General features: G+C 35.1%; 1 protein-coding gene across 2 annotated transcripts; it reads right to left on the reverse strand.

Moving 5' to 3' along the window:
- Positions 1 to 2603: 2603 nt before the first annotated feature.
- Positions 2604 to 8744, reverse strand: LOC102608041 (ABC transporter B family member 25). 2 transcript variants are annotated; one of them, XM_006477638.3, is made up of 17 exons: positions 8486 to 8744; positions 8188 to 8259; positions 8063 to 8098; positions 7912 to 7986; positions 7661 to 7785; positions 6918 to 7017; positions 6652 to 6823; positions 6417 to 6535; positions 5799 to 5909; positions 5582 to 5726; positions 5239 to 5371; positions 4485 to 4560; positions 4320 to 4385; positions 4069 to 4176; positions 3800 to 3907; positions 3519 to 3716; positions 2604 to 3394 (listed from the first exon to the last, which is right to left on the reverse strand). In XM_006477638.3, exons 1-17 carry the CDS (start codon positions 8567 to 8569, stop codon positions 3191 to 3193), a joined length of 1932 nt encoding a protein of 643 aa, XP_006477701.2. In that variant the 5' UTR covers positions 8570 to 8744; the 3' UTR covers positions 2604 to 3190. The 2 variants fall into 2 exon arrangements, with proteins under 2 accessions (XP_006477701.2, XP_015385473.2); XM_015529987.3 differs by lacking the exons at positions 8188 to 8259; positions 8486 to 8744 and having other exon boundaries at positions 7661 to 7838; positions 8063 to 8104.
- Positions 8745 to 9358: the final 614 nt, after the last annotated feature.

Below are 9358 nucleotides of genomic sequence, written 5' to 3' on the forward strand. Positions count from 1 at the left end.
AAAATGAGAATGAAGATGGTGGGGTTTTGAGTTTTGATTGAGAGGTTTTGTAGTAATTGTTTGGAACTAAGGGAGTGTTTTTTGCTTTGCTTGTAGAGGACGGTAGGGTACTGCCTTGAGTCAAACACGCACAGGTGGGTGAATGTTTTACAATCTTGAGTACTATGAATCTGTTGTGATCAAAACCCCTCTGCCATTTTACTTCTTTTCTTTTCTTTTTACTGCACAAAAAACAAGCATTTTATCTCTTGCCATTTCCTAAATATTACCCAATATTTTAAAAATTATTACACTCATGCCACACATGTTCATTTAAATGTAATTTTATTTTACCAAAAACTCATTGGATATACTTACCTTTTATGAACTTGTTCTTAGCCGCTCTCAAGTCTCAAGAGTGTTAGCTTCAGTTTTCAATTTGGTGCCATATATATTTAGGGCTGTCCCCGCTTGTTGATCCCGTATGTGTTTGTCTCAAATATCATTATATGAAGTTGTTATATCCATAATTTTGTGTAACTTGGCGCTGTTTCATACATCTCATACCGTCCACCTGGTATGACTGTCTTGAATTCTCATAATCCTCCTAGTAGCTTTTCACAATATTAATTCAGTTGATGCAAACTTTTTATCAATGGACAGTAATTAATTTGTATTTTGGACTTTTTTTTAAGTCAAGCTTTTGGGTTTATTCTCTTCTCAAGATAAGGGTATCCTTAAATCAAGTGTTTTCTTATGGTTAATTATTCCATTAAAAAAAAATATCAAGGGGGCCCGCGTGTTGGTGACAATTTTTTCAAGGCTCAAGTCAGTTCATTTTGTTTAATTTCTAAAAAAAAAAATCTAGAGTGGTGGACATATTTTTTGTACTCATTATATATATTCTCTTCAAATGTGGGAGGCTTTTGACCTTTATTTAGACAACTTGAAACATAAGGTGGAGAAATTATCATAACATGTGGCATTGTCACTGTGGCATGTATCCACAAAGCCTATGCATGAAGACACCTATAAATATATGTCGAGACTTGTTCATATCAGGTCTTACTTGGACATTTGTCTTGATTTTGGGCCCTTTAAGCTTAATTTTGGCACTTATATTGGTTTCTCACAAAAAATATTGACTTTGCAACATTTTGCAATAAGCAGATTTTATAAAGTTTTTGACCGTAAGCACTTACTATATTTTCTAAGTAAGTGGCCCTAGTAGAGAATAGACCTAAGGCATTTTTAACAAGATTTACTTTCGAATCATTTGTAAAAATTTGTCTGTAGGCACTTTACGTAAAATATGTGCCTTTTGGCATATTCTGTAGAATGTATGGTAGTTTATAAATTTATTTCATAGAATCTGTTTTTGTCTCGTGGAGCATTACATAAAATGTTTATCGGCCCTAAGAGTTCTTTTATAAAACATATATTTACCCATAGGCACATTACTTTCTACATACCTAAATCATTCTTATAGAGTTACACCTTTAGGCATTTTGTCTATTCTTGCCTTTAAACAATTTATTTATAACTTTCTTAGTACCTAGGTCATTGTTGGAAAAGAATGAACCTAGGTCATTTGTGTAAGACATTTTGTCAATATTTTTTCCTTAGGTAATTTACTTAGTATATTTTTTAACTTTTTAAATACCTAGGTACTTAGTATACTTTTTAAGTACTTGGGTAATTCTTGTAAATAATGGGCTTAGGTTGTTTTTGTAGAATCACGTATTTGGACATTTTGTCAATATTCACCTTTTGGGCATTTTACTTAAAAAATACTTCTTAAGTACCTAGGTCATTTTTGTAGAAACTAAACCTAGGCAATTTTTGTGGAATCACACCATCTAATGTTTTGTTGATATTCACACTTTCGATATTTTACTTAGAAAATAAATAATGTTTTAAGTACGTAGGTTATTCTTTGTAAATAATGGACTCAGTACATTTTTGGTGAAAAATTTTTAGGACGGAGTTATTGGAACCTACCAAATTCCCCCTTACACCCATTTAAAAAAATAAATTCATTATTAAAAATTTTAAATTTTAAGTTCTCAAAATTACCCTTCACTAATAACTTTCTCTCTCTACTTTACAATTGCATATTCTCTATCTACTCTCACATTCTGCAAACTAAACACTAAATTTAATTATCTTTTGAATTATTATTTTTATTTGTCTTAGTGTATCATGATCTATATTTCATAATTTCTATATATAAATTTTTTTCTTAACATTAATTAACTTTTATATTTGGTAAAAATTAATTTCTTTATATTCATCAATTTTCATGACTAATGAAAATTTGTTGATGTTCATTTTTAATTGGTGAATTTTGAACCTCTTAGATAGTGATACCAATTATTTACAGTTAAAAGAATATATCTAAATAAATTAATAAAATTTGTAAAATTAAGTAGAGAAAGAAAAAAATGATTAATTAAGTAAATTTTTAAAATTATTTAGTTAATAAAATTTTTAATTAAAAAAAGGGTATAAAAAAAAAATTTGCGAGTTGAAATAATTCCATTCATGAGCTTTTGGACATTTCGTGATTCGGTCTAATAAATTCTATTCACAAATGGCTTCAAATAACATATACGCATTGGAACTCATACAACTGCCATGATTTTGATCAATAGTTCCATAAACTACAAAAGCAAACGCGGTACCTATTTTGTCCACGGCGATTCAAACGAGATAAAAGTTTCAGATGGTGGTGCAGAAGGAAACATTTGAAATGCCTTATGCATCTTAAAATTTTACAAATTCAACTGCTTTCAAATACAACAGAACCATATATCGATTTCTGATCCCATCACGTGCTTAACATTTCACACAACCTGCATTTACTCATGATAAGGAGCCACCACAGGCTAAGAGCAGGTGGAGTCCATTTCCAATCTTCATGTTCTGCCATCTAACCACTAGCATGGCAAAATGATACATTGGCTAAAAGTTGTGACACGAGCGGGCGGCAGAGACATACGACTCTTGAAGAAAGAAAAGCATGAAAAGTATTTTTAAGAGGTCCTAAATGTAAATGGTGGCTATAGATGGTTAAAGGCTAATACTAGGAGAATTTTTGTGCCACACAGAATGGGATGGATATACATTTGTATATCTAAAAGAGGGCAGTGTATTATTGTCGAATTTGCCATTTCTAGAACTTAGTTATACATAGGTGTTGTGTTTAGAACTAGATTTCAGTTTTGGGTTCCTGTAGTTGTCTCTTCACTAGTGCAGTGTATACACCACCTTTGCTAAGGAGCTCTTCATGAGTGCCACTTTCAACAATTTCACCATCAGAAACAACAGCTACGGTGTCTGCACTTTGGACAGTTGATAGTCGATGGGCTATAACGAGAACAGTCCTTCCCTTCATAAGAGAATCCATGGCGTCCTATGTATGGTTCAATGAATGAGAAATTATACAAGTGCAATAAAAATGACTAGTTTCTTCAGAAAAGGTGAAGTTTAGTTGAGTTTTCAAGAACCAGAAAACAAAGGGTAGTGTGTGAAATTACCTGCACCAGGTACTCGCTTTCAGCATCCAGGGCACTTGTGGCTTCATCCAGGAGGAGAATTCTTGGGTTCATCATCAGGGCTCTGGCAATTGCTACCCTCTGCTTTTGTCCTCCAGAAAGCCTAACCCCACGTTCTCCAACAAAAGTTTGATATTTTTCTGGGAAGTTTGAAATGAAATCGTGTGCGTTGGCCATTTTCTGCAATTCCAGTCATAAAAAATAATTATGTCCCATGTTTGAGGTGAGAAGATGTCTGATTGGGTAGAGGTGTTAAATTTTACCGCTGCATATTCGATGTCAGCACTGCTTGCTTTGCCATCACATCCATACGCTATGTTCTCCTCTATGGAACAATTGAATAGAACTGGCTCTTGGCTCACTATACTGATCTGTATATTAAAGGAAGTAATTCACTGTTTTTTGAAGCTATATGGACATTAAATGCAGCCAATCATGAAGGAATAATAACATTTGGCTTGTACAACAAAACCATAAATATGAAATGTGTAAATCTCTAGCCTGCTGTGAATGCAACATAGATCAGGTTTACCTTTCTGTGCAGATGTTCATGAGATATTTCTACCAAAGGAACCCCATTCAACAGGATTTTTCCCTTAATTGGATCATAAAACCTTTCTATCAAGTTCGCTATTGTGCTCTGCAGCAAAGAAACGTATGAGGAATCATAAGTACTTTGACTCACTCTTCTAACTCTGGTTCTACTCAAGTGGTTTCTCATATAAAATGGAAAATATTTGAACCTAGTCAATATAGAAATATCTTCATAAGAAGAAACATTACTTTTCCCCCACCGCTAGGACCAACAAGAGCAATTTTTGAGCCAGACAGCAGTTTCAGTGTTATGCCCTGAAATTAACAGAACGTATCATATATTTTTATTAGAAAATAAGTGATGGGCATTGTGGTTGGCATAACTTTTGAGAATTATTTGAGCATGACCATTACCTTCAGCACCATATGGTTGGGACGGGATGGATATGCAAACCAGACATCATCTAACTCCACTTCCCCATCTTGATCACTAACATTAAAAGAAAACAATTAGCAAAGTTAGATACACCCCAATATTCATGTACTTCCATAATTTCCCTCGCAGAAAATAAAAAGTAATGACTATCCAGAAATGGACACTATCCGCATAAGGAGTACAAGAATTTAAGTATCCATGAGGAATGAGAAAGTTGGAATTATGGGTGGCATTTTCTCTCTCAAGGAGAATGCTTAAGACCTGTTTTTAACTGCTGTGCTTCAACTTAATTTTGAAAGCACAGATGATAAAGTGTTAAACACCCACTTTTAATCGATAGCTAATGTTTATAACCCACTTACTTATACTTGACAGCTGACTGACTAATCCATGATGCAGTAGCTGAGGATTAAAAGTACCACACCCTAATCCCAAACAGGCACTTAGTCACGTAAACTAAACTCCCAACTTTTGATATGACTGCTTTATTGTTTAGCCAGTTAAGTCTTCAAAAAATAAGGGTATAAACAGTTTTGGAAGACAATGGATAGTGGTTGGCGATCAGAAAACGCTAACATAGTCCTTGAACCAGGTAAGTTGAGCACTTCCAAGGTTGGACATCAAGCATCTGTCTCATACTAAATTGTTGATGAGCATTTAAGTTGCTTGCACCCCATAACAACACTAATAGATACAGAATCAGAGGAAGGAAGGAGGGTTCAATAAACTAACCCTAGTGGACACTGATTTCCTGACTTCGGCATGGAAGAGACACGATCTAAAAGCTGAAAAACCCGTCTGCTGGCTCCTGCAGCTTTCATTGCAACTGTGTATAACGATGACAGTCCAGATACAGAGGACCCAACTGCAAGTGAAAATATTCCATTAGGATCCATGGAATTTTTTTATTATTATTAAATTTTTTCGGCTATACTACATTAATGCATTTAAACTTCATGAACTAGAATTTTAAGACACCGGATACTGATGATATCAAAGTTTATGAAAACAATATATCGAACCCATTACACATCAAATTATACCACTATGCTTGCACTAAACTTAGACAAGTTACCTGTAAGACTATAAAGAATGAAGGATGTAAGAGCTCCCGGGGTCATGGAACCTGTGATTGTTAAATTAGCACCATATATCACTACAACGATCACTGATAGGGTCGATGCTGCATTCAAACCTCCAAAGAAAAGTCCAACCACTTTCTGCAGGAAAAAAGAGCTGAGATAAGAAGCTGCAGCAGAGAGAGAGAGAGAGATCAAACAAAAGAAACTCACAGCTTGTTGAAGTCCAAGCTTCAATGTTTCATCAACTTTCTCAGAGTAGCGTGATATCTCATTCTTTTCCTGAGCAAAAGATCTCACAGTGCGTATAGCGCCAAAAGATTCCTAAGAAAAAATACCATACTGTGATTCTTGTTTTTCAAGCAACCTGCCGTAATACTAATACAGTATGATATGTGGAAGTGTTCTCACTTTTAGTTATAGATATTTTAAACATTGAATTTATAAGCAACATGGTATAAGATTTAAAGAAAAAGATTTCCAGGAATTTAAATGTTCAGATACATTATTGCACATTTAATAGCTGTTCTAAGCATTCTTAGATAATCATTTGCAAAAATATCATTAACTCTAAATTCACATAACTACTCTTTTTTGGGCATCTACCACCCAAGCAGCAAATATTCCTTTATGCATTAGAAGGGATCACTAAGTTATCATTTAGCAGTTCGTCTGAACGACTTTTCAACCTTCTTTGAAGAAATTTCAGAATTCAAAATAAGCACATGACAAGACCCTCCTTTGAAAAAACCCTAGTTAAGGATGTTAGAAATTGAGTTCATGGGATTATCCAAATTTAGTTCACAGGATTATCTAAGTGCAAAGACGTACCTCAGCAATTGAAGCAGCTGTTGCAGCTGCAGCTTGAGTCTTGTGAGAAAGTTCACGAAGGAAACGACCAAATTTACGTACAGCAACGGAAATGGCCGGCACAACAACCAGAGCCAGCACTAAGAATAATTGATTAAAGAAAAATACATATCAGAATGATCACCCTGGACTCTTGATGAAATACATAAAGCTGATACACACTAATCCATTATTATTTCAAAATACATTTGCTTACAAGTTAACTTCCATGATGTTGCAAACATGAAGCCAAGGCCAATAAAAGCAGTTGATAGGTTTCTAAGTGCCTCTGAGAGATTGGTGGTTGCAGCATTTTTTATAATCTGTGTATCTTCAGATAGCCTGCTTAGAAGCTCCCCTGTTCGTGTAACATCATAGAAAGCTATTTCCTGCAAAACTCATTAACCAAGTAAACATTAATTATTAATTCATGAAATCCAAAGATTAATTCATAAAATCCAAAGAATAATAAATGACTTTTACCTGGTTAATAAGGTGACTAAACAAATTCTTTCTCAATCGAGCAACAACCCTTTCACTTGCAGAAGAAAATAACCATGCTCGTAGTGCGGTACAAACTGAACTGAAGAGGAAAAAAATCCCAAAAGATAAATAAATGCCCATGAGATGCTCATCAAAGAGAACAGGACCAATGTAATTCATTTATACGTTTTTGTTAGCAACTTTGGAACAAATACATCTGACTGTTCCGAGTCAGTTATATTGTTAAATAGGATATGCCATATTAACTAATTCATTGTTTGCCATGAGCTCTCTAGTACTACACAAGTGTTTCTGTTTCAACAATGACACAGAGAAGAAGACATGACAATTCTCAAAAATCAATAAACAAAAGCATGGTAATGCATGTGTATGTTTCTACACATTTAATCAAATATGAATTTTAAGATCTAATGGCATGCCACTACTCGTAAAAGAACAGCAAAACGTTAACCAATTATCAAGCTTGCAAGTGTGTAAGAGTTGTATAACAAATTTGAATGTCATTCTCAAAAAGTTGTACATAATTTTGAAAAATAAGCATTGTCCGATAATCTTCCATAAATACAAGTGTGGAGCACAATTGACATGAGTGTCGTTTTTTCAAACAAATTTTCAATATGAGAAATGTAGTAAAATCATAGCCAACTAGGAAACAACTAAATGAAATAATCTTTTCTTTGAAAATCAAGCAAAACTTCGAATTTATCTAGAAAGTATCATACCCGACTATAACAATCAGAAAGATACTGAGGATGGTGCTCCTGACTGCAGCTAAAGCTTCAGCCTTCTGTTCAGGCGTTTCAGTATCTCCTGACACAATGTCTATTATTTTCCCACCAAATTTTGGCTGTATGATTGATCCAAAATTTAGTAAACACGAACCAGCACACATTCAAGAACCTGGTAGATCATTCTAATTCAACTTGAGAGAGAGAGAAGAGAGAGAGCATCGGGACAAGGAAAGAATACATACAATCAATATACTTGACACAGATGCAATCAAGAGAGCAACTGTAGCAATTATCAGTTTCCCTGCATCAGGCTTTGCCTGTAAGGAGATACGATGTCAACAACTTGAACAGTTTCAATTACATCAAAGAAACTACCATGATTCACTGACTTACAAGTGCCAGTACTCTACCAAACCCCACGTTCGCAGCCTGAAAATTTCAAAAACTAGCTATCACCTCGAAATAAGTCCACTTATCCCATATCAATATGAACATAATACAACACAACAACATTTTACCGGAACTGCATCCCCATGCTCAAGGTCGGTCACGTTACCATTTTCCGATGCATCATTTCTCTTCCTCCTCCCCTGTGCATGGAAACGTAATTCAAATACAATCCCTTAAGATAAACACAAACACACTCGTGCAACAACACAAGATTTTCCTGCTGTGATAACAAAAATTTACACAAACAGTAGAAAATGAAAGCGACCCATCAAACAAAAAGCATACAATTCCAACGAAATAAATAAATCATCAGAATGCAACATAGAATGAATGAAATTAAAGGAGGCGAATTGGGAAGACGCTTACACCGTGATCTAACAAAGGGGCTCTTTCACCGCCACCGCCACCACCGCCGCCACCAAAGCCATGCATCCCTGAAAACTTGCCCATCAAAAGCTTATTTCACTTGTGAATCCTCCTACCAAAGTAAAAACACTAAACTATACAAGTTCACGGCTCAAATGAGTACTTATTGGAAGATGTAATGTTTTTGTACAATGTTTAGTTTCAATAAGTTCCAAGAGAACGTGTGCGTGTGTGTGTGTGTGTGTGTGTGTGTGTGAGTGAAGAAACTACTGGTGAAGGTCTGAAGGAGATATTTGTCATATTGTATTATCAATGAGACTCCGAAGTCTGCAGGGGGGGCCTGATCCAGTGCGCTGCACGTCTCCTTGGAGGCGAGCTTCCATTGGGTAGATCTCTGATGGGCCCACCTGCATCCAATGAAAAAATGCCACGACTGCAGTCCATACTGTAAGGCTCTAGATCTGTTTCGGGCTTTTGCCAAACCTGAAAATTGCTTTCGTCACACCATACGTTATCGTATAATTATAATATTATAATTGGCCTCTCTACAGAGTGCGGACCATTGGATTTTAACAAGATGTGTTCTTTTGGCCTTTTGGGGGAAAATGTGTATCCGTATTAATTTTATATATATAGCACGCCACCCTTTGTCCAGACTTCGATATTAGTAATTAGATTATAGGATAATGTATTTTTACAAAAATATATTTGAGACAAATTTTGATGAGAAATTATTTTTTTAATTGGGAGGGAAAATTATAGTGCAACCATCAGTTGGATATCAATGAATCCATTCACCTAAGTGAATTTAATGATTGGATGTAATGGTGATACGGTACCGCTGTTGCACCGTAACTAGACCCGCGAAGAGAT

The sequence above is a fragment of the Citrus sinensis genome, chromosome 3 (genome assembly GCF_022201045.2).
Source record: "Citrus sinensis cultivar Valencia sweet orange chromosome 3, DVS_A1.0, whole genome shotgun sequence".
In the NCBI taxonomy this organism is placed as follows: domain Eukaryota; kingdom Viridiplantae; phylum Streptophyta; class Magnoliopsida; order Sapindales; family Rutaceae; genus Citrus; species Citrus sinensis.